Source organism: Coregonus clupeaformis, chromosome 26 (assembly GCF_020615455.1).
Source record: "Coregonus clupeaformis isolate EN_2021a chromosome 26, ASM2061545v1, whole genome shotgun sequence".
In the NCBI taxonomy this organism is placed as follows: Eukaryota; Metazoa; Chordata; class Actinopteri; order Salmoniformes; family Salmonidae; genus Coregonus; species Coregonus clupeaformis.
In genome coordinates, this window is record NC_059217.1 from 22,351,757 (window position 1) to 22,379,748 (window position 27,992).

The 27,992-nt window shown below is 45.8% G+C and overlaps 1 protein-coding gene across 1 annotated transcript in view; it reads left to right on the plus strand.

Annotated features, from left to right (window-relative positions):
- Positions 1-27,992, plus strand: part of LOC121540266 (ephrin type-B receptor 1) — a 244,071-nt gene that overhangs the window by 86,765 nt on the left and 129,314 nt on the right. The window contains exon 3 of the mRNA XM_041849016.2: positions 15,651-16,335. Within this exon, the coding sequence (XP_041704950.2) occupies positions 15,651-16,335 (685 nt within the window). The remainder of the gene's footprint in view (positions 1-15,650; positions 16,336-27,992) is intronic.

Consider the following 27,992-nt stretch of genomic DNA (forward strand, 5'->3'; position numbering starts at 1 on the left):
GTGGCTGGTAGCTTGGTTTTGAGCTGTAGTTTTCTTAGCCATGTTAAGTGAGGAGAGAGAATGTGCATCCCCTGTGTCTCATGCAATCAGTAGAAATAATGAATTGCACTGTCATTGTGTGTACCCCAAGGGTATACTTTAGTTTGAGCACACTTAGATTCCAATTTCAAGCTTGCCAAAAGATTAATTAAAACACTTATATCTCGCTCTGAACAATTAAGTTCTACTTATGTGCTACAATAAGTGAAACATTAAACACCAGAATTGGTCAAATCCAGAGGAGGAAAATAAATGCCAGAGGTCCTTATTTGCATGAACAGTTGTAAGAGCTTTAACGTGCAATTTTTTTTACACTCAAGGTTAGATTCTGTTGATTATATGTGCATGCCATTAAGATGAATTAAAATTCACAAGACAATGCCATATTCAGATTGACAGATTGACATTGATAGTGATTTAAATAGCATTTCCAAATTATAATAAGTCTCATACTTGATCGATTCACTCTTGATGATTGTAGAAACTGATTACGATTTTTTTTATATAGATAAAAAGTAATTTAAACTCGTGTATTTTACAAAATGGAAAATTAATACTTTTCTGCAAAATGAGGCACATTTAGGCCCTTAGGGTTTGGTGTTTATGGGAATGTAATTAGTGAGATTAATTGAAATGAATATAGATTATATGCAGCAGTAGTTTAATCTATTTTACAGATGTATGATCTGAATTTGAACCCGTTTGCTACTGCAGCAACAGCAGCAACAGGAAATGTGAAAATAATTAATGAAATGTTTTGTAAGGGTTGATACATTTTTCGTAAGGGAAAAATCAAGTTAGAAATGTCTAATTGAAAAATACAAACTTCAGAAACATTTTAAAACACCAAATATACTACAATTTTAAATGTCCTGCATTGCAGGAACATTCTCCTGCAACATAGTGATCAAATTGAGATCCTACATCTGTAATTGGGTGTGGTTTCAGACTGCCGTATGTCAATGAGTCATTCGTAAATAATATCTTTGACATCATGATGACACAGTGTTTTGAAATGGTCCCTCTCTCATTTTCATCAGGTACCCTGAGTAAAACCAGTGTTTTTCTATAGTCTCCTACTCATATGGATACTGAGTCACTATCAACAACAGAGGGAGATGAGGAGATAGCAAGGGTTTCAAAATTGTAGGTGATAAAGTGAAGAACAGTGATGTTTCCTCCTTCAGATAAATTGAGCGTGTGGTGAAATACAGGCATGACCCAGAGCTAGGTGCTCTGTTAGATTAAACGTTTAGTGGGTCAGAGAGAAACAATGAATCGAGAAGATTGAGCTGGGCACTCGTGTGTTGGTGTGTATGGGATGTACAGAGATTTGGGTGATTGTGAGAAAGAAGTGGAAACAGAGGAGACCGCCTGTTGAGTGCTTGTATCCCTCCACCATCCCTCCATCCTCTGATCCACAGGGAGGACTCGCTATGGAGTCAGAGTTTATCCCTCGCTCACAATCCCACCACACTCCTCTACACCTAGGCCTTCTCATGTGGCCGCTTAGGTCACTCGTTTTGCCTCTAACTGAATGCCTCGATGCCTGTCTGCCTGCTTTATATAGCAAACCACGCCCACGTGACTCATTGTCTGTAGGAGCTAACCTTTTTCTAACTGAAAACCCTCCCACCAGCAATTACTGTTCTTTACATATTTTCCAGAAAAGCTGGCCCACTAGCAACGTGTGGGAAAGGAAAAACACAGGTTTTCAACTGCCTTTTGTTCGTGGTAGAGTCTTTGTGTGTGTGTGTGTGTGTTTGTGTGTCACTCATACAGTTGAAGTCGGAAGTTTACATACACCTTAGCCAAATACATTTAAACTCAGTTTTTCACAATTCCTGACATTTAATCCTAGTAAAAAATCCCTGTCTTAGGTCAGTTAGGATCACCACTTTATTTTAAGAATGTGAAAAGTCAGAATAATAGGGAGAATGTGTCAACGGCGACGTGTATGCGGTGAGCGAAGTCAAGCGCAGGACACAGAGCTACTGGCAGACGTACTTTACTAGTCAGTAAAGAACATGCAAAACAAAACCTCCTAACAGGGAGGAAAACAAATACACGCATACGACCACAGCAATGCCGACCTAAGGAGACACAAAACAATAACACACAATTACCAAACGAGAGACATGGGTAAATATAGGGACTACAATCAAACATAATAGCATACAGGTGTAACCACTCAAGACAGAACAAGACAAACACCGAAACATCGATCGGCAGCAGCTAGTACTCCGGGGACGACGAACGCCGAATTCTGCCCGAACAAGGAGGAGGAGCAGCCTCGGCAGAATCCGTGACAGTACCCCCCCCTTGACGCGCGGCTCCAGCCGTGCGCCGACCCCGGCCTCGGGAACGGCCAGAAGGACGCGGAGCAGGGCGAGTTGGATGACTCCGGTGGAAATCCGTCAACAGGGAGGGATCTAGGATGTCCCTCCTAGGGACCCAGCACTATTCCTCCGGACCGTACCCCTCCCACTCCACGAGATACTGCAGACCCCCCATCCGACGCCTCGAATCCACGATAGAACGGACTGAGAACGCCGGAGCCCCTTCGATGTCTAGTGGGGGCGGAGGAGCCTCTCGTATCTCATTCTCCTGGAGTGGACCAGCTACAACCGGCCTGAGGAGAGACACATGGAACGAGGGGTTAATGCGGTAATTTATGGGCAGTTGTAACCTAGAACATACCTCGTTCAATCTCCTCAGGACTTTAAATGGCTCCACAAACCGCCGACCCAGCTTCCGGCAGGGCAGGCGAAGGGGCAGGTTTCGGGTCGAGAGCCAGACCCGATCTCCAGGTGCATAAACCGGACCCTCACTGCGGTGGCGATCGGCGCTCGCCTTTTGCCTACTGATAGCCCGCTGCAGATGGACATGCGCAGCGTTCCATGTTTCCTCCGAGCGCCGAAACCACTCATCCACCGCAAGAGCCTCGATCTGGCTCTGATGCCAGGGTGCCAGGACCGGCTGATAACCCAACACACACTGAAAAGGCGTAAGATTAGTGGAGGAGTGGCGAAGTGAGTTTTGGGCTATCTCTGCCCAGGGGATATAACCCGACCACTCCTCCTGCCGGTCCTGGCAATAGGACCTCAGAAACCTACCCACATCCTGGTTTACTCTCTCCACCTGCCCATTACTCTCAGGGTGAAAACCCGAGGTAAGGCTAATCGAGACCCCCAAACGTTCCATAAACGCCCTCCAGACTCTAGAGGTGAACTGGGGACCCTGATCAGACACTATATAATCAGGCACCCCGTAGTGCCGGAAGACGTGAGTAAACAAGGCGTAGGCCGTTTGTAGGGCTGTAGGGAGACCTGGCATCGGAATGAGACGGCAGGCCTTAGAAAACCGATCCACAACGACCAAGATCGTGGTATTCCCCTGGGAGAGGGGAAGGTCCGTGACAAAATCCACCGATAGGTGAGACCACGGCCGTTGTGGAACGGGTAGAGGTTGTAACTTCCCTCTGGGCAGGTGTCTAGGCGCCTTACACTGAGCGCACACTGAGCAGGAAGAAACGTAAACCCTCACGTCCTTAGCCAAGGTGGGCCACCAGTACTTCCCGCTAAGGCAGTGCACCGTTCGACCAATACCCGGATGACCAGAGGAGGGTGACGTGTGAGCCCAATATATCAGTCGATCACGGACCTCGAGCGGCACGTACTTCCGCCCCTCTGGACACTCTGGGGGAGTAGGGTCGGTACGTAACGCCCGCTCGATCTCCGCATCGACCTCCCACACCACTGGTGCCACTAGACAAGACTCCGGAAGTATGGGAGTGGGCTCAATGGACCTCTCCTCTGTGTCATATCGCCGGGACAGGGCGTCTGCCTTAGCGTTCTGTGACCCTGGTATATACGTGAGCTTAAATACGAACCGGGCAAGAAACATGGCCCACCTAGCCTGACGAGGGTTCAGTCTCCTCGCTGCCCGGATGTACTCCAGGTTACGATGGTCAGTCAGAATGAGGAAAGGATGTTTAGCCCCCTCAAGCCAATGCCTCCACACCTTCAGGGCTTGAACCACCGCTAGCAGCTCCCTGTCCCCCACGTCATAATTGCGTTCCGCCGGACTGAGCTTCTTGGAATAAAAAGCACAGGGGCGGAGTTTTGGAGGCGTGCCCGAGCGTTGAGACAGTACAGCACCGATCCCCGCCTCGGACGCATCCACCTCAACTTGGAACGCCAAAGAGGGGTCCGGATGTGCCAGCACCGGAACCGAGGTGAACAGGTCCTTCAGATGTCTAAACGCCCTGTCCGCCTCAGCCGACCACTGCAAACGCACCGGGCCCCCCTTTAGCAGGGAGGTGATGGGAGCTGCTACCTGTCCAAAACCCCGGATAAACCTCCGGTAGTAATTGGCAAAACCCAAAAACCGCTGCACCTCCTTAACCGTGGTGGGAGTCTGCCAATTACGCACGGCTGAAACGCGGTCAATCTCCATCTCCACCCCTGACGCGGACAACCGATGTCCCAGGAAGGAGATGGACTCCTGGAAAAACAGGCATTTCTCCGCCTTCACATACATGTCATGCTCCAACAGTCTACCCAGCACCCGACGCACCAGGGACACATGCTCGGCTCGTGTAGCGGAGTATATTAGAATGTCATCAATATACACCACTACACCCTGTCCATGCAAATCCCGGAAAATCTCGTCCACAAAGGATTGGAAGACTGAAGGAGCATTCATTAAACCGTATGGCATGACGAGATACTCATAGTGACCCGAGGTGGTACTAAATGCTGTTTTCCATTCATCTCCCTCCCTAATGCGCACCAGGTTGTAAGCGCTCCTGAGATCCAATTTTGTGAAGAATCGCGCCCCGTGTAATGACTCCGTCATACTCACAATCAGAGGGAGAGGTTAGCTGTATTTAAAAGTAATCTGGTTGAGACCACGGTAATCAATACACGGGCGCAAACCCCCATCCTTCTTCTTCACAAAAAAGAAACTCGAGGACGCAGGGGAAGTGGACGGCCGTATGTATCCCTGTCCCAGAGATTCGGTGACGTATGTCTCCATAGCTGCCGTCTCCTCCTGAGACAGAGGATACACATGACTACGAGGAAGTGCAGCGCCTGCCTGGAGGTCTATCGCAAAATCCCTCTGTCTATGAGGTGGTAATTGAGTCGCCTTCTTCTTACAGAAGACGAGTGCCAAATCTGCATACTCAGGAGGAATGTGCATTGCGGGCATTTGGTTCGGACTTTCCACCGTCGTTGCCCCTACGGAAACCTATACACCGCCCGACACACTGATCAGACCATCCCTTGAGAGCCCTCTGTTGCCATGAAATGTTGGGGTCATGAGATATTAACCAGGGAAGCCCCAACACCATGGGAAACGCAGGAGAGTCAATCAAATACAACTGTATAATCTCCTCATGACCCCCCTGCGTCTTCATCTTAAGTGGCGCTGTGACCTCCCTAATCAATCCCGACCCCAAAGGGCGGCTGTCTAGGGCATGGATGGGGAAGGGCACATCAACTGGTATAAGGGGAATCCCTAACTTATACGAGAAACAGCGATCGATAAAATTCCCAGCTGCGCCTGAATCGACTAGCGCCTTATGCTGGGAGTGAGGAGAAACCTAGGGAAACACAACTTTAATACACATATGTACAACAGAGAGCTCTGGGTGAGTTGGGTGCTTACTCACCTGGAATGACTCATCAGTGCGTGGCCTGCTGCCTCGATCCCTAGGAGACCCTCCCCAGCACCGAACCGCAGTGTGTCCTCTGCGGCCACAGTTGGTGCAGGGGACGGCCTCTCTCCTGGTCTCTCTCCTCTTCTCTCTAGCACCAGCACCCCCGAGCTCCATAAAGCTCGGCTCGGAGGTGCTGGGGGATGGAATGGACGGCCCCAACTCCGGACGTCCGCGGGTAGCCAACAGGGTATCTAGACGAATCGACATGTCCACCAGCTGATCGAAACTTAGGTTGGTGTCCCTGCAGGCCAACTCTTGGCGAACGTCCTCCCTTAGGCTGCACCTGTAGTGGTCGATGAGGGCCCTCTCATTCCATCCCGCATTGGCAGCCAGAGTCCGGAAGTCCAGTGCGAACTCCTGTGCGCTCCTCTTCCCCTGTCTCAGGTGGAACAGACGCTCACCCGCCGCTTTCCCCTCTGGGGGATGATCGAAAACCGCCCTGAAGCGGCGGGAGAACTCTGCATAGCTGACTGTAGCGGCGTCTATTCCCCTCCACTCGGCGTTGGCCCACTCCAGTGCCTTGCCGGACAGACAGGAGATGAGGGCGGAAACGCTCTCGTATCCCGAGGGCGCCGGGTGGATGGTTGGCAGGTAGAGTTCCACTTGGAGCAGGAAACCCTGACACCCGGCCGCGGTGCCATCATAAGCCCTCGGGAGCGAGAGCCGAATCCCACTGGACTCCGGAGGTGGAACGATGGGTATGGCTGATGGTGGTGGTATCGTTGGAGGAGGTGTGGGCAAACCTCCTCTTTCCCATCGCCTCTAGGTGTCCATCACCCCTTGCATGGTGGTGCCAAGATCCTGGATCATGGCCCTTGGTGGATAACGCGCTCCTCCAGTGATCCCGTTGGCACCGCCGATCCTGCTGACTCCATGTGTGGTGTGTTATTCTGTCAACGGCGACATGTATGCGGTGAGCGAAGTCAAGCTCAGGACACAGAGCTACTGGCAGACGTACTTTACTAGTCAGTAAAGAACATGCAAAACAAAACCTCCTAACAGGGAGGAAAACAAATACAAGCATACGACCACAGCAATGCCGACCTAACGAGACACAAAACAATTACCAAACGAGAGACATGGGTAAATATAGGGACTACAATCAAACATAATAGCATACAGGTGTAACCACTCAAGACAGAACAAGACAAACACCGAAACATCGATCGGCAGCAGCTAGTACTCCGGGGACGACGAACGCCGAAGCCTGCCCGAGCAAGGAGGAGGAGCAGCCTCGGCAGAATCCGTGACAGAATGATTTATTTCAGCTTTTATTTCTTTCATCACATTACCAGTGGGTCAGAAGTTTACATACAATCAATTAGTATTTGGTAGCATTGCCTTTAAATTGTTTAACTTGGGTCAAACATTTCGGGTAGCCTTCCACAAGCTTCCCACAATAAGTTGGGTGAATTTTGGCCCATTCCTCCTGACAGAGCTGGTGTAACTGAGTCAGGGTTGTAGGCCTCCTTGCTCGCACACGCTTTTTCAGTTCTGCCCACACATTTTCTATAGGATTGAGGTCAGGGCTTTGTGATGGCCACTCCAATACCTTAACTTTGTTGTCCTTAAGCCATTTTGCCACAACTTTGGAAATATGTTTGGGGTCATTGTCCATTTGGAAGTCCCTTTTGCGACCAAGCTTTAACTTCCTGACTAATGTCTTGAGATGTTGCTTCAATATATCCACATAATTTTCCTTCCTCATGATGCCATCTATTTTGTGAAGTGCACCAGTCCCTCCTGCAGCAAAGCACCCCACAGCATGATGCTGCCACCCCCGTGCTTCACGGTTGGGATGGTGTTCTTCGGCTTGCAAGTACCCCCTTTTTCCTCCAAACATAACGATGGTCATTATGGCCAAACAGTTCTATTTTTGTTTCATCAGACCAGAGGACATTTCTCAAAAAAGTACGATCTTTGTCCCCATGTGCAGTTGCAAACCGTAGTCTGGCTTTTTTATGGCTGTTTTGGAGCAGTGGCTTCTTTCTTGCTGAGCGGCCTTTCAGGTTATGTCAATATAGGACTCGTTTAACTGTGGATATCTGTGGGTACCTGTTTCCTCCAGCATCTTCACAAGGTCCTTTGCTGTTGTTCTGGGATTGATTTGCACTTTTCACACCAAAGTACGTTCATCTCTAGGAGACAGAACGCGTCTCCTTCCTGAGCGGTATGATGGCTGCGTGGCCCCATGGTGTTTATACTTGCGTACTATTGTTTGTACAGATGAACGTGGTACCTTCAGGCATTTGGAAATTTCTCCCAAGGATGAACCAGACTTGTGGAGGTCTACAATTTCTTTTCTGAGGTCTTGGCTGATTTCTTTTGATTTTCCCATGATGTCAAGCAAAGAGGCACTGAGTTTGAAGGTAGGCCTTGAAATACATCCACAGGTACACCTCCAATTGACTCAAATTATGTCAATTAGCCTATCAGAAGCTTCTAAAGCCATGACATCATTTTCTGGAATTTTCCAAGCTGTTTAAAGGCACAGTCAACTTAGTGTATGTAAACTTCTGACCCACTGGAATTGTGATACAGTGAATTATAAGTGAAATAATCTGTCTGTAAACAATTGTTGGAAAAATTATTTGTGTCATGCACAAAGTAGATGTCCTAACCGACTTGCCAAAACTATAGTTTGTTAACAAGACATTTGTGGAGTGGTTGAAAAACAAGTTTTAATGACTCCAACCTAAGTGTCTATAAACTTCCGACTCCAAATGTATATACACACACACACACACACACACACACACACACACACACACATATAAACAGATGCATTTTTACACACGCAAACACACAGGATGTATTTCAGATCTGTAAAGACCAGAGCATATTGAGCACTCTGTTTTGACTAGCTGATTTCAATCTGTATGGCTTTATACTCTAACTCCTGCTTTTCTGTTTTTGAGCTCACAATAAACCTCTCTGCTGTTATCAGCTACAGGCCTGTATGAGTAGGAACAAACTGTTCCAAAACCCTGCTGTGTTCAAATAGCTTTTTGCTGTTTCATCCATCCTTCCTTTTAAAGCAATCTTTCTTTTTATTCATGATGAAAGATGAACATACTGTATTCTCACTGAAGGAGAGTTTCATTTCCAGCTACAGTGCATTCGGAAAGTATTCTGACCCCTTGACTTTTTCCACATTTTGTTACGTTACAGCCTTATTTTAAAATGGATTAAAAAAAAAAAATTCCCTCATCAATCTACACACAATACCCCATAATGACAAAGCAAAAACAAATGTTTAGTTTTTTTGGGCAAATTGGGAAAAATATCAAATTTACATAAGTATTCAGACCCTTTACTCAGTACTTTGTTGAAGCACCTTTGGCAGCGATTACAGCCTTGAATCTTCCTGGGAATGACGCTACAAGCTTGGCACACCTGTATTTTGGGAGTTTCTCCCATTCTTCTCTGCAGATCCTCTCAAGCTCTGTCAGGTTGGATGGGGAGCGTTGCTGCACAGCTATTTTCAGGTCTCTCCAGAGATATTCGATTGGGTTCAAGTCCGGGCTCTGGCTGGGCCACTCAAGGACATTCAGAGATTTGTCCTGAAGCCACTCCTGCGTTGTCTTGGCTGTGTGCTTAGGGTCGTTGCCCTGTTGGAAGTTGAACCTTAGCCCCAGTCTCAGGTCCTGAGCGCTCTGGAGCAGGTTTTCATCAAGGATCTCTCTGTACTTTGCTCCGTTAATCTTTTCCTAGATCCTGACTAGTCTCCCAGTCCCTGCCGCTGAAAAACATCCCCTACAGCCTGATGCTGCCATTACATGCTTCACCGTAGGGATGGTGCCAGACGTGACGCTTGGCATTCAAGCCAAATAGTTTAATCTTGGTTTCATCAGACCAGAGAATCTTGTTTCTCATGGTCTGAGAGTCTTTAGGTGCCTTTTGGCAAACTCCAAGCGGGCTGTCATGTACCTTTTACTGAGGAGTGGCGTCCGTCTGGCCACTCTACCATAAAAGCCTGATTGGTGGAGTGCTGCAGGGATGGTTGTCCTTTTTGGAAGGTTCTCCCATCTCCACAGAGGAACTCTGGAGCTCTGTCAGAGGGACCATCAGGTTCTTGGCCACCTCCCTGAGCAAGGCCCTTCTCCACTGATTGCTCTGTTTGGCCGGTCGGCCAGCTCTAGGAAGCTTATTGGTGGTTCCAAACTTCTTCCATTTAAGAATGATGGAGGCCACTGTGTTCTTGGGGACTTTCAATGCTGCAGACGTTTTGGCTTTGTCATTATGGGGTATTGTGTGTAGATTGATGAGGAAAATGTTTTATTTAATCAATTTTAGAATAAGGCTGTACCATAACAACATTTGGAAAAAGTCAAGGGGTCTGAATACTTCCCGAATGCACTGTATGTCCACACTATCCAATCACACCCACCTCATCCAAGCAGCCATTCATATCTATACTAAGATTCCAAGTTTCAAGTTTCAAGTTTTATTAGTCGTATGTACGGGATACGCATGGTATACATTGTCTTAGTTGCAGGTTCCTTCTCGACAATGCAACAACAATAATAAATAATAAAATATAAGAATACAAACATAATGTAAATGGCTCAGTAGAATAGAATAAACGTTTTAGCGTAACTATAATACAGGAAGGCACAGTTTATATCAGACCTCATGCTCCGATACCGTCTGCCCGATGGTAAGGAAGAGAACAGCTTGTGGCTGTGGTGTGTGGGGTCCTTGATGATGTTGCGTGCCTTCCTCAAGCACCATTTTGAGTATACAGTATGTTCTGGATGGGTGGGAGCACTTCAAGTCTCTCAAACAGGTAACCAACTTCCACCTCCTAAAAAAAGTTTTGCTTCATAGATGGCCCAGATCACAGTAATGAGGAGGAAGAGCACTCAAACAGACCCCCCATAGTTCACTAATTGAAGCTAGTGGGCTCTTCTGCATATTCCCTCTATTGTGTCAGTCTAAAGGAGAACCTGACTTGAATCAGCGTCTGGCTGGGTTGGGTTGGGATGGGGAGCAGTGGAGCCTAGGCTCTTTTTCCCTGCTGTTTCATTTATACACACTCTGTTACCTCATTAGGGTTGCTGCAGGAGAGCCTGTTGATTCGGAGTGTGGTCCTGCCTGCCTGCCGCTGACGGTCTCATTATCACGCCTCTTCTCTCTTCCGCTTCTCCTCCGCTCACAGTCACACAGACAGAGGAATCCTGAGAGATAGGTGGAGAAGAGGCGAGAGGAGGTTAGAGAGGGAGGGCACTGTGACTGGAACGAGGATGAACACAGTGGACAAGAGGAAAGACAGGGTCCAGTCTGATCATCCATGTTCACTCACTATGACAACACACAGCTTTTACAGTACCATATCATAGTATCATATAGCATTTGATGTAGTATATTTACATACCATAGTATCCCTGGTTAAGGGAGGATGTTGCCACTGTTTAAATGATTCACTCTCATATGCATTTACTTTCTAAATATACACATATGGATAGTACATCCAGCTCTAGAGGAGTGAGTTGTGTGTGGCCCTCAGGTTTATTTGTAGAAGTGAATACAGCAGCGGGACCAGAGAAGTGCATTACCACTGAAGTGCGGCAGGACGCCCCATTATTTCCATTATGGACGAGAACCAATGAGGTGCAGCTGAATACTCTGTTTTTTTTACCTGTTGGGGCCGAGGCAATGAGGTGCCATGGGATGCTCTCTTCTTCTCTATCTCTTTGATAGGAGCACAGAGAGGAGAGGACACACACACATACAGTAATAATAATAATATGCCATTTAGCAGATGCTTTTATCCAAAGCAACTTACAGTCATGTGTGCATACATTTTTACATATGGGTGGTCCCGGGGATCGAACCCACTACCCTGGCGTTACAAGCGCCATGCTCTACCAATTGAGCTACAGAGGACCACAGAGAGTGAGAAACTGCATCTGCTCCCAGGGCTGCTTTGTTCTCTCTCAGAAAGCCATCCATACATCCATCCAGCCACCCCCTCACTCTCTTTACCTGCCTGCCTGGCTAAGAGGTGATGGGGAAACAGCTTAACTTAATGATCTCCACTGATTGCGTTTGCTGGGAAACTCACGACGAGGACATGACAGACTTTTATTAGAAGCCCAATGAACACTACCTCTGCTTTCTGTTTGGACTTTTGTTAAAGATAGAGCACCCGGCAGGTTCAATTACAGGATCAAAATGGCCAGAAACAACAAACTTTCTTCTGAAACTCATCAGTCTATTCTTGTTCTGAGAAATTAAGGCTATTCCATGCGAGAAATTGCCAAGAAACTGAAGATCTCGTACAACGCTGTGAAAGAAAATTGCTTTTCTTTCGAAAACAAGGACATTTCTGAGTGACCCCAAACTGTTTAATGATAGTGTATTGTACATATATATAAATACATATACATATATATACATATCCTTTAAAAATATATATTTCCCTTTATTACTTTCCAACCCCACCACCCCTTCCCTAATTGGAGTAAACTAGCAAACAACAATGCTTAGGCCTCTACTTCCAGCTTATACATACTATATACATTTTATGGACACAGTCAATTTTACAATAATTCTATTTTGTTTGTTTTTACTCCTGAACTTCCTCAACCTCTCCGATCATTTTCATGATATCCATCTGGTTTGCTTCTATATGCCATATCTTTCTAACTGTGCTCTTTCACAAAAGCTCTCAACCTATAACCTACAGTATATACTTATTATGGACACAGTATGCTTTACATTAGTTATCTTGTTGTTATTAGTTGTTGTTAGTTGTTATTAGTCCCATCTTTCAGCTCCATTCAACACCTCCCATCTATCTTATCTTAACACCATCCATATTGGATTACTATTTGCCATATATTTTTCAACTGTACTGTGATGTTTCACAAAAGTTCTGAACCCTTCTATTCTCATTGTTTCTACAGATTGTAAATTAAAAATAAACATTTTTGCTAAAAGTATCATTATATTATTGATCGATTGACTATGACTTTTCAGATCACCCAGTAGTGCTATCTGCAGGGTTAGCTCCAGGTAAATATTGCAATCCTTTAGCCATTACTGGACCTGTGTCCAAAATCAAGCTACAAAAGGACAGTACCAAAACAAATGATCTAATGATTCTATCTCTTCGCAACAAAATCTGCAGAGCTGGGAAGATTGTATCCTCCATATAAATAACATTATATTGGTAGCAATAATGTTTAATAATTTAAATTGAAAAATTCAAAGTTTTGAATCCGACGTCGTTTTGCGTATCAATTCATAAACACTATGCCATGGAATCAGTACGTCAAAAATCTCTTCCCAACTATTTTGCAATCTATATGGGACGGCTGTCAATCCTTTGGTCCTTGAATGAAACTGGTATACTTTTTTTTTTGAAAAAGAAAAGGAAAGCCGCACACTCTAGGAGCTCAGATGCAATAATTTAATAACCTAATAACCAACGTTTCGACAGACAAGCTCTCTTCATCTGTTGCTTTTATGTACACTCTTAGACAAAAAGGTGCTTTCTAGAACCTAAAATGGTTATTCGGATGTTTCCATAGGAGAACCCTTTGAAGACCCTTTTTGGTTCCAGGTAGAACCCTTTTGGTTCCAGGTAGAACCCCTTTGGGTTCCATAAAGAACCCTTTCCACAGAGAGTTCTACTTGGAAGCCAAAAGGTGTCTACCTGATACCTAAAAGGGTTATCCTATTGGGAACTCTTTTGGAACCCTTTTTTCTAAGAGTGTAGGACAACCACATTCTCACCAAGCTCTAAGACGGGGGTTCCCAAACTTTTTCACTCTGGGTTCCGCTTCCAGCATTGGGGAACATCCCGCGCGTCCCGTCTATTTCTATGTGCACAGGCACTGTTCATGACACAAACTGTTCACACCCCTCTTGTTGGCGGAGAGAAGGTTAAAAGTTTATTTCCTGCAATTCTACACATTTTGTCATGGGGTGCAAATAAAATGTGGCAGTTTAAAACTAATTTTCTTGCAATTCTATACATTTTGCCATGTCTAATGTGTATTAATGTGATATTTGAGTGACTAAAGAATTACAATAATAAAAACGAAATAATAAAACGTTAGCTGACATGAGCTAGTTGATCGGGACATTTCTCACAAGTTGTCAATAGCTCTGTAATGTATTCAATGACTAACATGACAAGATGAACTGATGATGCACTACCCAATTTCGAAATTGCACCTTGTGCATTCTATTATTACAACTTTCAAGAGTACGTTTAAAGCCGGGCTGAGTCCCTTTTTTTTTGGGGGGGGGGGGGGGGACCCCTCCGCCCCACAGTTTGGGAACCACTGCTCTAAGAAACATATGGTTCTCAGAACGTTATGTGCTAGCTGGGTTGTAATTACAGGAGTCAGACTGGAGATTGGGCTGAACAGTGAGTTACTCCCTAGACGAAGTAAAGTCACTGGAGTGTCCTGATCTAAGCCATCCAGTTGGATAAGCTCTGAGAGACTCGTCATGACTTCTTAAGGCATCCGTCATGTCTGCTTGGTTAGGGAACAGTGGATGCATGGCACAATTGTTGTGGCACAGCAATTTATGTTGATGTGAGACAAATACTCAGACTATTTTACACAACATACTCTGGGAAGTTGTGAAAAATAGGTCATCTGTGGATAGTGTGGATGTGGTTGGTCCCCTTGGCTTGGCTCTGGCTGCACTGAGCACCCTCTCTCTCTCTGTAGCTGGAACCTGGCTGTATTAATGTCAGCTTGGTGTTGAAATGGACAAGTCGCTCTAATTCTGATGAATGGTCATCCCAGGGAAGAGGCGCAGAGCGAAGGAGAGGCGCTGAGAAAAAATAGAAGGTTTAACTTGTGTCAGGGCTCTCTGTAAACTCATTAATCATCTCAGCTCTCTGTGATCTGCTCCTCTTCCTGGCCACTGTTTCAACAGCGTCTCCCACAATGCACCACTCCAGTGCTCCCCGGTAGCCACAACTCACCACGTTACCTCTCGTTTCACACAACCCTTATCCATCACTCATCCACACACCGTCATATCCATCTCACCTCCCTAAAGAAGGCCTGGTTTGTTGGATATAACAAGAACTCCCAGTGGGGGGGGTGTAGTGTACTCTCCACTAGTGTTTCTGTATCCATGCCTTTCATAATCTGCCAGACTATGGGCTGCTGTGGCCATCGAGTGGGCCCTCCCTTGGTCCATGGAAATAAGGAGATCATCATGTGGAGAAGTGGGCGTTTCAATATCATTAGGACCATTAGTACATCATCATATTGCACAGATACTTGATCTCATACTTGCACACACAACACACATTTCTGTGATGATTATGAAGGATTTACAAGTGGTGTTAATGCACAGTAGCAGTGCTCCTGGTCCGTCACAGAAATGGTAATGTGTGAATTAATTATTGTGTGAATTAATGGTGTAGTGAAAGCATTGGCTGTGCTTAAGTCTTATCAGTGCTTTATGGCCGGCTCACAGCCCCCTAATGTGTGTGTGTACTGCTTTAATGCTGACTCCATTAACTAGGCAGCTCGTTCTGAGGCTATGGGCCTTCCTTTCTCTCAGGCTCTAATTCAATACCTCGTATAATCCTACATCTGTAATGCACCAAATGTCCTAATGTGGTGAGGCCTTGCTCAATCATACCTCCCAATACTGATTTTAGTTGGGCCACTTGTCTGTGGTTACCTGGCTGTGCCTGAGTGGATTGTAGACAGCTAAAAGCCAATACCAGCATTCAGAGATACACTAGGAAATGGAAGAAAAACATATGCAGGGTCAAAGTCTCTCACTCTGTCTCTCTCACTCTCAATAATCTCTCTCTCCATGACTTGCTGACGTGTTGATTGATTGAAGCCTTACTCTAACTTGTCTCTGTGATTGTTGTGTGTGTGTGTGTTCTCCACAGTGGGAGGAGGTGAGTGGCTATGATGAGAACCTCAACACCATCAGGACCTACCAGGTGTGTAACGTGTTCGAGCCCAGCCAGAACAACTGGCTCCTTACCACCTTCATCGACAGACGAGGGGCTCAGCGTGTCTATGTGGAGATGCGTTTCACTGTCCGTGACTGCAGCTCCATCCCCAGTGTTCCCGGCTCCTGTAAGGAGACGTTCAACCTCTACTACTACGAGACAGACTCGGTCATCGCCACCACCAAGGGAACCGCCTTCTGGATGGAAGCCCCCTACCTGAAGGTGGACACCATCGCAGCTGACGAGAGCTTCTCCCAGGTGGACTTTGGTGGACGATTGATGAAGGTCAACACGGAGGTGCGGAGCTTCGGCCCGCTGTCTCGTAGTGGTTTCTACCTGGCCTTCCAGGACTACGGGGCCTGCATGTCCCTGCTGTCCATACGTGTCTTCCATAAGAAGTGCCCCAGCGTGGTGCAGAACTTTGCCATCTTCCCCGAGACCATGACGGGCGCCGAGAGCACCTCCCTGGTCATCGCCAGAGGCACGTGCATCGCTAACTCAGAGGAAGTGGATGTTCCCATCAAGCTGTACTGCAACGGAGATGGAGAGTGGATGGTTCCCATTGGGAGCTGCACCTGCAAGGCTGGCTTTGAGCCGGACAACGGCAACGTCTGTAGAGGTGAGTTCGGTTCTCCTCACTTATAATAACCCCTATCACACTGGCGCTTTGTCTTACTATGTCATACTGTTTTACTGAACGTTTGAAGGCATTGTCTCACTGTGGAAACAGTGGTTAGGATAAACTAAGTAAGGGCAGACACTGGAACATAAATTATTTTGTTTCGTCTGGCAATAAGTACAGTCAGGGTATAGCTACAGTTTGTGGGCGGCTAGCCAATCAAAGACTGTACCGAGGGACAACTGATTAGACCAGCAGCAGGCATTATATATTTGAAAAGTTCATAATTGTAATTGTATTTTTCCATCAAGTTACAGAAACTGTTGTTTTGTCTACCGCCAGTCAGAAGCACAGAGGGAGCCAGAAACTGATTGTCCATTATTTTGGAAATTCTGGTTTTAAATTGTGGTTATTCTATAAAGAGTAATTTAATTATCATTATCATGCTAACAAAGTTATTCAGGTTTTCCATAAACTGTGTTCAGACAGATTTAGCTGTTTGGATTTTCAACTCTGCAGTATCTACAGTGAGCTACCTGCATGGAATGTTTTCCTCCCACAGCACTATGTTCAGAAATCACCATGTTTATCTTCTTTGTGTCATAGAAGGAGGAGCTCTGACGTGTTACATTCTTGACATTACTTCATTCAGGACACACACACACACACACACACACACTAACACACACACAAACTTTTAGACTCCTGTATCTTCTCTCACTGATTGTTAGTCTGTCTGTGACCAGATAAGATCGATCTGCAGCCATATGGGCTGATCAATAATATAGATATTAAACCCTTCCACCTAATATGGAGTGGAGCCTTTTTCTCAGATGACCTAGTGGAGTCCTTGGCTGTGGAGTGGTTGACATCATTCGGCCTCTGAGGTGAGCATTTAGATCAGTTAAATAGTGGTACAGCAGGAGCTGATTACTGTACTGACGGTCACATAAGGTATGTGTCATCCAATAGTGATTAAAGGTTTTATCAATGAAATGAACGCGTCACTATGTCTATTAGATGGGATGTATATGACAGTAAAGGATAGGATTTATATTTGCAATAGATCATAGACACTCTGGAATGTTGGAATAAGCTTGCCAGAACATGTGTATAATTTGTGTGTGAAATTTTCTAAAGGTGTTTATTTGGGTTAGTGTGACATGGTGCTACTGTAAAAGCGAGACTTGGCCTGGCTCTACTCTGCAGTGTATCATTAGCAGCCTTCTTCCTTTATGTCTGTGTGATGGGTTCTGAGTATCCTTCTTTCAGTCTATCTGCTTATACGCTCAATCATGCATCAGTACATTAGCATTATCTATCTACATGAAGTATCTCTCTGATGTTTAGTTTGTCAGAAAGTTTAGACATTTCTGATGCAGTTGTTCACTGCCTACTGCTTTTTCCACATTTTGTTGTTACAGCCTGAATTGAAAATTGATTAAACTCAGATTTTGTATCACTATCACTGGCCTACACACAATACCCCATAATGTCAAAGTGGAATTATGTTAATAAAAAATGAAAAGCTGAAATGTCTTGAGTCAGTAGGTATTCACCCCCTTTTTTATGGCAAGCCTAAATATGTTCAGGAGTAAAAATGTTCTTAACAAGTCACATAATAAGTTGCATGGACTCACTCTGTGTGCAATAATAGTGTTTAACATTATTTTTGATTGACTACCTCAACTTTGTACTCCACACATACAATTATATGTAAGGTAGCTGGTTGCTACCTGGATAGCTACTAGTAAACAATAGCTGGAACAACCTAGCGAACAGACGCAAACTGGCTGAGTCAATTCAGTGGCTAGCATTGCACTTGGCTAGCTAACAGTAGCTGCTAGGGGTAAGTTATAACCTACATTTGTGTTTTGTTTTTATATATTGGTAGCCAGAGTCGTTCAAGGAATTCGGGACATGGGTGACTAGTTAACGTTAGCTTGGCTCTCTCTGTGTGTTCGTGCCGTGAAAGGAGGGGTTTCTTCTTTGTCTGAAAGCAATGGCTAGCTAGTATGCTAACTATTCTAGCTAACTAACTGGCTGAATAAGTTGACGACGGACTCGCTCAAGCTGTCGGGACTAACCCACAACGTTAGACACGGACACGAATGATCTGCTTGGCGTGTTGACACACTGGTGGTTTGTTGTGGCCGAGTATTGGTGCTAAACCGTGTTGTTGGAGTCCGGCATGCTAGCTGGCTGTGGCGTCTTATGACTAGGTGCCCTGGACGATTTTCACGGAAGAATACTGTACCAAGTTAGCTAGATGAATAAACTAAGTTAGTCTATTCCTAGAAAACATTGAACCGCTGTAGTTTACAACAATTATAGTTTCTGAGGTGGAAGTTGGGAGAGTTATATTTGGGTGTTGTGGTGAGGGAGGCCCCGCTCTCTCCTTTCCCAGATGTTTAGTTCATTTCATTCCGATCTCCTTTGCATTATTGTAGCCATTTTCTGTAGCCTGTCAACTATGCCTCTGTCTATCCCTGTTCTCTCCTCTCTGCACAGGCTATACAAACGCCTCACACCGCGTGGCTGCTGCCTCTCTAACCTGGTGGTCCCTGCACGCACCACCCACGTGGAGTTCCAGGTCTCAGGCAGCCTCTGGAACTGCTGTTCTGCTGCCAACAAGGCAGAGTTCATCTCAGCCTATGCTACCCTCCAGTCCCTCGACTTCTTGGTGCTGACGGAAACATGGATTAACACTGAAAACACTGCTACTCCTACTGCTCTCTCCTCGTCTGACCATGTGTTCTCGCATACCCCGAGAGCATCTGGTCAGCGGGGTGGTGGCACAGGAATCCTCATCTCTCCCAAGTGGACATTCTCTATTTTTCCCCTGACCCATTTGTCTATCTCCTCATTTGAATTCCATGCTGTCACAGTCACTAGCCCATTTAAGCTTAACATCCTTGTCATTTATCGCCCTCCAGGTTCCCTTGGAGAGTTCATCAATGAGCTTGACGCCTTGATAAGTTCCTTTCCTGAGGATGGCTCACCCCTCACAGTTCTGGGGGACTTCAACCTCCCTACGTCTACCTTTGACTAATTTCTCTCTGCCTCCTTCTTTCCACTCCTCTCCTCTTTTGACCTCACCCTCTCACCGTCCCGCCCTACTCACAAGGCAGGCAATACGCTTGACCTCATCGATGCTGTTCTTCTACTAATCTCACTGCAACTCCCCTCCATGTCTCCGACCACTACTTTGTATCCTTTTCTCTCTCGATCTCCTCCAACACTACTCACTCTGCCCCTACTCAGATGGTAATGCGCCGTCGCAACCTTCGCTCTTTCTCTCCCGCTACTCTTTCCTCTTCCATCCTATCATCTCTTCCCTCTGCTCAAACCTTCTCCTTCCAATCTCCTGATTCTGCCTCCTCAACCCTCCTCTCCTCCCTTTCTGCATCCTTTGACTCTCTATGTCCCCTATCCTCCCGGCCGGCTCGGTCCTCCCCTCCAGCTCCGTGGCTTGATGACTCATTGCGAGCTCACAGAACAGGGCTCCAGGCAGCCGAGCGGAAATGGAGGAAAACTAGACTCCCTGCGGACCTGGCATCTTTTCACTCCCTCCTCTCTACATTTTCTTCATCTGTTTCTGCTGCTAAGGCCACTTTCTACCACTCTAAATTCCAAGCATCTGCCTCTAACCCTAGGAAGCTCTTTGCCACTTTCTCCTCCCTGCTGAATCCTCCTCCCCCTCCCCCCTCCTCCCTCTCTGTGGATGACTTCGTCAACCATTTTGAAAAGAAGGTTGACGACATCAGATCCTCGTTTGTTAAGTCAAATGACACTGCTGGTCCTGCTCACACTGCCCTACCCTATGCTTTGACTTCTTTCTCCCCTCTCTCTCCAGATAAAATCTTGCGACTTGTGACGGCCGGCCGCCCAACAACCTGCCCGCTTGACCCTATCCCCTCCTCTCTTCTCCAGACCATCTCCGGTGACCTTCTCCCTTACCTCACCTCGCTGATCAACTCATCCTTGACCGCTGGCTATGTCCGTCTTCAAGAGAGCGAGAGTTGCACCCCTTCTCAAAAAACAAACACTCGATCCCTCTGATGTCAACAACTACAGACCAGTATCCCTTCTTTCTTTTCTCTCCAAAACTCTTGAGCGTGCCGTCTTTAGCCAACTCTCTTGCTATCTCTCTCAGAATGACCTTCTTGATCCAAACCAGTCAGGTTTCAAGACTGGTCATTCAACTGAGACTGCTCTTCTCTGTGTCACAGAGGCTCTCCGCACTGCTAAAGCTAACTCTCTCTCCTCTGCTCTTGTCCTTCTAGACCTGTCTGCTGCCTTTGATACTGTGAACCATCAGATCCTCCTCTCCACCCTCTCCGAGCTGGGCATCTACGGCGCGGCTCACTCTTGGATTGCGTCCTACCTGACCGGTCGCTCCTACCAAGTGGCGTGGCGAGAAGCTGTCTCCGCACCACGTGCTCTCACCACTGGTGTCCCCCAGGGCTCAATTCTAGGCCCTCTCCTATTCTCGCTATACACCAAGTCACTTGGCTCTGTCATATCCTCACATGGCCTCTCCTATCATTGCTACGCAGACGACACACAACTAATCTTCTCCTTTCCCCCTTCTGATAACCAGGTGGCGAATCGCATCTCTGCATGTCTGGCAGACATATCAGTGTGGATGACAGATCACCACCTCAAGCTGAACCTTGGCAAGACGGAGCTGCTCTTCCTCCCGGGGAAGGACTGCCCGTTCCATGATCTCGCCATCACGGTTGACAACTCCGTTGTGTCCTCCTCCCAGAGTGCGAAGAACCTTGGCGTGACCCTGGACAACACCCTGTCGTTCTCCCCTAACATCAAGACGGTGACCCGATCCTGTAGGTTCATGCTCTACAGCATTCGGAGAGTACGACCCTGCCTTACACAGGAAGCGGCACAGGTCCTAATCCAGGCACTTGTCATCTCCCGTCTGGATTACTGCAACTCACTATTGGCTGGGCTCCTTGCCTGTGCCATTAAACCCCTACAACCCATCCAGAATGCCGCAGCCCGTCTGTTGTTAAACCTTCCCAAGTTCTCTCACGTCACCCCGCTCCTCCGCACACTCCACTGGCTTCCAGTTGAAGCTCGCATCTGCTACAAGACCATGGTGCTTGCCTACGGAGCTGTGAGGGGAACGGCACCTCCGTACCTTCAGGCTCTGATCAGTCCCTACACCCAAACGAGGGCATTGCGTTCATCCACCTCTGGCCTGCTGGCTCCCCTACCTCTGCGGAAGCACAGTTCCCGCTCAGCCCAGTCAAAACTGTTCGCTGCTCTGGCACCCCAATGGTGGAACAAGCTCCCTCACGATGCCAGGACAGCGGAGTCACTCACCACCTTCCGGAGACATTTGAAACCCCACGTCTTTAAGGAATACCTGGGATAGGATAAAGTAATCCTTCTACCCCCCCCCCCACCCCACCCCCCCAAAACAAAAAAATATAAACATTGTAAAGTGGTTATCCCACTGGCTATAAGGTGAATGCACCAATTTGTAAGTCGCTCTGTAGGTCCCTCAGTCGAGCAGTGAATTTCAAACACATATTCAACCACAAAGACCAGGGAGGTTTTCAATGCCTCGCAAAGTAGGGCACCTATTGGTAGATTGGTTTTAAAAAAAAGCAGTTGTTGAATATCCCTTTGAGCATAGTGAAGTTATTAATTACACTTTGGGTGGTGTATCAATACCCCCAGTCACTACAAAGATACAGGCGTCCTTCCTAACTCATTTGCAGGATAGTAAGGAAACCGCTCCGTAATTTCACCATGAGGCCAATGGTGACTTTAAAACAGTTACATAGTTGAATTGCTGTGATAGGAGAAAACTGAGGATGGATCAACAACATTGTAGTTACTCCACAATACTAACCTAATTGACAAAGTGAAAAGAAGGTAGCCTGTATAGAATCAAAATATTCTAAAACATGCATCCTGTTTGCAACAAGGCAATAAAGTAATGCTGTAAAACATTTGGCAAAGTTATTCACTTTTTGTCCTAAATACAAAGTGTTATGTTTGGGGCAAATCCAAAACAACACATTACTGAGTACCACTCTCCATATTTACAAGCATAGTGGTGGTTGCATCATGTTATGGCTATGCTTGTAATCTTTATGGACTGGAGAGTTTTTCAGGACAAAAAAGAAACGGAATGGAGCAAAGCACAGGTAAAATTCTAGAGGAAAACCTGGTTCAGTCTGCTTTCCACCAGACAAGGCCAAATCTACACTGGCGTTACTTACCAAGAAGACAGTAAATGTTCCTGAGTGGCCAAATTACAGTTTTGACTTAAATCTATTTGAAAAATATGGCAAATGAAAATGGTTGTCTAGCAATGATCAGCAACAAATTTGACAGAGCTTGAAGAATTTTGAAAAGTATAATGGACAAATGTTGCACAATCCAGGTGGGGAAAGCTCTTAGAGACTGACCCAGATAGACTCACAGCAGTAACCGCTGAAAGGTGCTTCTACAAAGTATTGACCCTGTATTTCATTTTCAATAAATTTGCTAAAATTTCTAAAAACATGTTTTAATTTTGTCATTATGGAGTATTGTGTGTAGATGGGTGATATATATTTTTCATATATACATTTTGAATTCAGGCTGTAACACAACATGTTTTGAGGCATAAACATGAATTAAAAATCTACAATCCCTCTTTATCTTAAAGGACTATGAGTAGTCCAACACATTGGAAAAGCCTTGGAGTGCTTGATGAATGCTTCATTTACAGTGAGGGAAAAAAGTATTTGATCCCCTGCTGATTTTGTTTGTTTGCCCACTGACAAAGACATGATCAGTCTATAATTTTAATGGTAGGTTTATTTGAACAGTGAGAGACAGAATAACAACAAATCCAGAAAAACGCATGTAAAAAATGTTATAAATTGATTTGCATTTTAATGAGGGAAATACATATTTGACCCCTCTGCAAAACATGACTTAGTACTTGGTGGCAAAACCCTTGTTGGCAGTCACAGAGGTAAGACGTTTCTTGTAGTTGGCCACCAGGTTTGCACACATCTCAGGAGGGATTTTGTTCCACTCCTCTTTGCAGATCTTCTCCAAGTCATAAAGGTTTCGAGGCTGACGTTTGGCAACTCGAAGCTTCAGCTCCCTCCACAGATTTTCTATGGGATTAAGGTGTGGAGACTGGCTAGGCCACTCCAGGACCTTAATGTGCTTCTTCTTGAGCCACTCCTTTGTTGCCTTGGCCATGTGTTTTGGGTCATTGTCATGCTGGAATACCCATCCACGACCCCTCTCAATGCCTTGGCTGAGGGAAGGAGGTTCTCACCCAAGATTTGACGGTACATGGCCCCTTCCATCGTCCCTTTGATGCGGTGAAGTTGTCCTGTCCCCTTAGCAGAAAAACACCTCCAAAGCATGATGGTGGGGATGTTGTTCTTGGGGTCATAGGCAGCATTCCTCCTCCTCCAAACACGGCGAGTTGAGTTGATGACAAAAAGCTCGATTTTGTTCTCATCTAACCATAACACTTTCACCCAGATCTCCTCTGAATTATTCAGATGTTCATTGGCAAACTTCAGACGGCCCTGTATATGTGCTTTCTTGAGCAGGGGGACCTTACGGGCGCTGCAGGATTTCAGTCCTTCACGGCGTAGTGTGTTACCAATTGTTTTCTTGGTGACTATGGTCCCAGCTGCCTTGAGATCATTTACAAGATCCTCCCATGTAGTTCTGGGCTGATTCCTCACCGTTCTCATGATCATTGCAACTCCACGAGGTGAGATCTTGCATGGAGCCCCAGGCCGAGGGAGATTGACAGGTCTTTTGTGTTTCTTCCATTTGCGAATAATAGCACCAACTGTTGTCACCTTCTCACCAAGCTGCTTGCCGATGGTCTTGTAGCCCATTCCAGCCTTGTGTAGGTCTACAATCTTGTCCCTGACATCCTTGGAGAGCTCTTTGGTCTTGGCCATGGTGGAGAGTTTGGAATCTGATTGATTGATTGCTTCTGTGGACAGGTGTCTTTTATACAGGTAACAAGCTGAGATTAGGAGCACTCCCTTTAAGCGTGTGCTCCTAATCTCAGCTCGTTACCTGTATAAAAGACACCAGGGAGCCAAAAATCTTTCTGATTGAGAGGGGGTCAAATACTTATTTCCCTCATTAAAATGCAAATCAATTTATAACATTTTTACATGCGTTTTTTCTGGATTTTTTTGTTGTTACTGTCTCTCACTGTTCAAATAAACCTACCATTAAAATTATAGACTGATCATTTCTTTGTCAGTGGGCAAACGTACAAAATCAGCAGGGGATCAAATACTTTTTTCCCTCACTGTATCATTAGAATAAGCCTTGTGAATCCAGCCCCAGAACTGTTAGTAAATATGTGATGGTATGTCAACACTGTGTGGCTGGCCTGAGGAGAGGAGAGCTACTGCCTGCTGAAGAGATGTGGTGTGGTGAAGTCCGGCTGACCGTCTAGGTCTCCAATTGCTCTCCATACAAGATCTAACCCAAAAGCCCCCTACCACAACCTTAGGGCTTCCCAGCCAACCTAAAGCTAGACACTGGTCTGTTCCAAGCTTGTCCCCTCCATCGATGGTGTAGGGACAACTGTCAGCTTACTGTTGAAACCCCCATATCATACTGTGAAAGGAAACTGCCACCTGTCACCAGTAACCACATCTGCCAATCAGCGCTCATCAGCATTATTAATCATGGAAATTGACTCTGCTTTTCAAAAGGCTATTGCCCTCTGCCTCTGCACGTCACAGTATAATCTATTTAGTCTTATTTTATCTCCTCCTATGTCCTTTCCCCTATTTATTTATTTTAATTTATTTTTTCCTTTAATGTCAGTTTGCTCTATTTTCTCTCGGTATCCAATATTCCCCCTCTATTTTGTTCTCTCACCCTTTTACATCTCCCTCCTCCTCTCTTTATCTGTGCAGATTGTGGGAGGGGGAATTATATTAAGTGGTCTTATTACTTGTCCAAGTATGTTCAAACCAAATTACTTCATTTACAGGCTTAAATTCACCTCATATCTATCCAGAGCACATGATTGGAGAGAGAGAAAGAGGGGGAAAGCAAGGAAAGAGGAGGAGGAGGATAAAGTAGAGCGGTCAAGGCCACCATGGTTGGACTGAATATATGACACAGGAGAGACCATGGGAGATACCCTAGACTCTAAATGTGGTGACTTAAATTCTGTGCAGTTCCTTTGTTCAATGACAGTAGATACTTTGTGCCACAGGGGCACTATAAAGTACAGATTCTGTAGAGGACAAATTCTATATGAATCAGCCAGGCTTCACATTGACGGGCGATTCTTTGCTGTGTAAGTGTTCTTAAATAGTGTCGCTGGGTCTACACAGTGGCTGGTGACATTAGCAGAAACTATTGTAAAGTTGAATTATAAGTTTGCCAAGTAACCTAGTGTTCCTCATCCTGTGTGACTGTTTGCATCATTCACTAGATAGGTAGGGAACTCCTTGTCTCACTACTGTACAGTATTCCAATGGCCAGATCCACTGATGTCTGACTCATTCCAAAGCCCCTCTCTTTAGCCATCCCAGAATGCAGCTCTCACTTGAACCAGAGGCACCATACTGCTGTGCATATTGATACGAGGCAGGGACAGAATGAAGATGAGCAGCCAATCTCTATGGCTTCCAGACACGTTGACATTCATATTTCAAATATTAAAATAACTTTATTCAACATGCAGTAGGCTGCAGCAGAGGCCGGTAGATGCACTGCCCTCCTGACTGACTGCTCATCCTCGGATGTTAAGTGCAAACTGACTCATCAGGGGGTTGTTATTTATGGATGGTGCCTAATGATCAGCTGGCAGGGCTGGCAGAGGTGAACGCATTGGTACCCCTGCCTGCTGTGGAGGGGACAGGAGAGGGGACACAGAGAGGGGGCACAGACACTCAAGGGGCTGAGAGCGGTTTCTCACTGTCACAGGCAGAGAGATATTCTTCATTTGGCATTCTGCTGCAACCTCCTCAGAGTCTAATAGAATTCAGAATTGGATAGAGACACTCAATATTCCTCTCACTCATTCTTACTCTATAGAGAGGGAATCTGTAGGCATAGATAGCACCACTGAGGGGGATAGATAGGCCGGGAGGTCTGGTAGAGAGTAGTGAGGGAAGACTAAGGTCAAACAGGGATGAGAGAGAGTGAGCAAGTTATAGTTTAAGGGAGGTAAAACGTGCACATTTGTTTCTGTTTGCGTGTGATAAAGAGGGACTTGGTTTGTATTTGCGTGACTGTTTGTTGGTGTTTCTTGCATGCAGATTGTGTCTGTGTGATTAGACACATAACATCCCTCTCACTGAGACAGATAAACTATTGATCAGTCACTGCCCATGCTTTGCTTCCAGGACCCCCTGGTGAGGCTGCCCACAAACATTGCCTGCTTGAAAAAAATGCTGTTTAAACAAACAAGTGCTCCAATGTTTCAGCTCAGGGAGTTGCCTGGGGAGTGAGGGAATGGGAGAAACAAAGGGGAAGAGAGGGTCGGGTGGGTGCTTAAAAATATGTTTTAAAAAAGAACAAGAGAGCGATCGCCCAAAAGCCAAACATGTTGTTTTGTTGCACCATTTGTCAGGAGTGACACAAGATGGTTTCTAATCTAACTTTGAGCTCCAGCAAATCTGGCGAACAGCGGGGCGACTACAGAGAGAAATCAGAGCCTGGCCCTGGGAGACATGGATCTGAGACATGTGAAGTTCCAGGCAGCTCAGCTTCACAGACCCTGGCAGCCTCTGTTCTGTTCTGTGGATGTCCTTCTCAGTGTCATTCTGTGGCCTTGGGTGTCTGCTCCATAGAGAGCATGGCCCTGACTTTAAAACCGCCTCGCTCTGCTCTTCTATTGTAATGGACATCTCTCTCTCTCTCTCTCTCTCTCTCTCTCTCTCTCTCTCTCTCTCTCTCTCTCTCTCTCTCTCTCTCTCTCTCAATTCAATTCAATTCAATTCAATTCAACTCAATTCAATACATTGAACAGTACATATTGCCAAAGCGTACTTTGGAGATGAAGTGATACATTTACAATATTAAAATAATTAAAATAATAATAATCAATATTGTCAATGGGACAACAGTAACAACAATAATCAAGGGCCAACATAACCATACATTGAACAATAACAATAACAATGGCATAGAGGACATGTGCAGGTTGGTTGGTCTGTCAGACACTGTCCCTCATTTTATGGCAGGCAGCAATGTAGCGCGCTGCCAACCCACAGCTCTCTGCGTCCTCCCCCAACAGGATGGGTAGCCTATTCTCATCAGAGAGGTCTTTGAAACCTTGAATAAGGGTTTCAAATTTGGGGAAATGACACTCTCTAATTGTTTTATATATATTTTTTTACATTTTGTCAGTAAATGCAGCTCTGTCTTGGGTTCAGCTGTGGTGCAGTGGTTGCACAGTCTTTCCTCTACAGGGAGCCACGTTTTCCTGTGTCTACCCTTCTCAATGGCAAGGCTGTGCTCACTGAGCCTGTACTTTGTCAAGGTTTTTCTAAGGTTTTGATCAGCAACCATGGTCAAATAGTTTGCCATGGTGTACTGTTGATTTAGGGCCAGATAGCACTGCATTTTGCTTTGTGCTTGTGTTTCCCAATAGGTAATGTAGTTTAGTTTTGACTGTG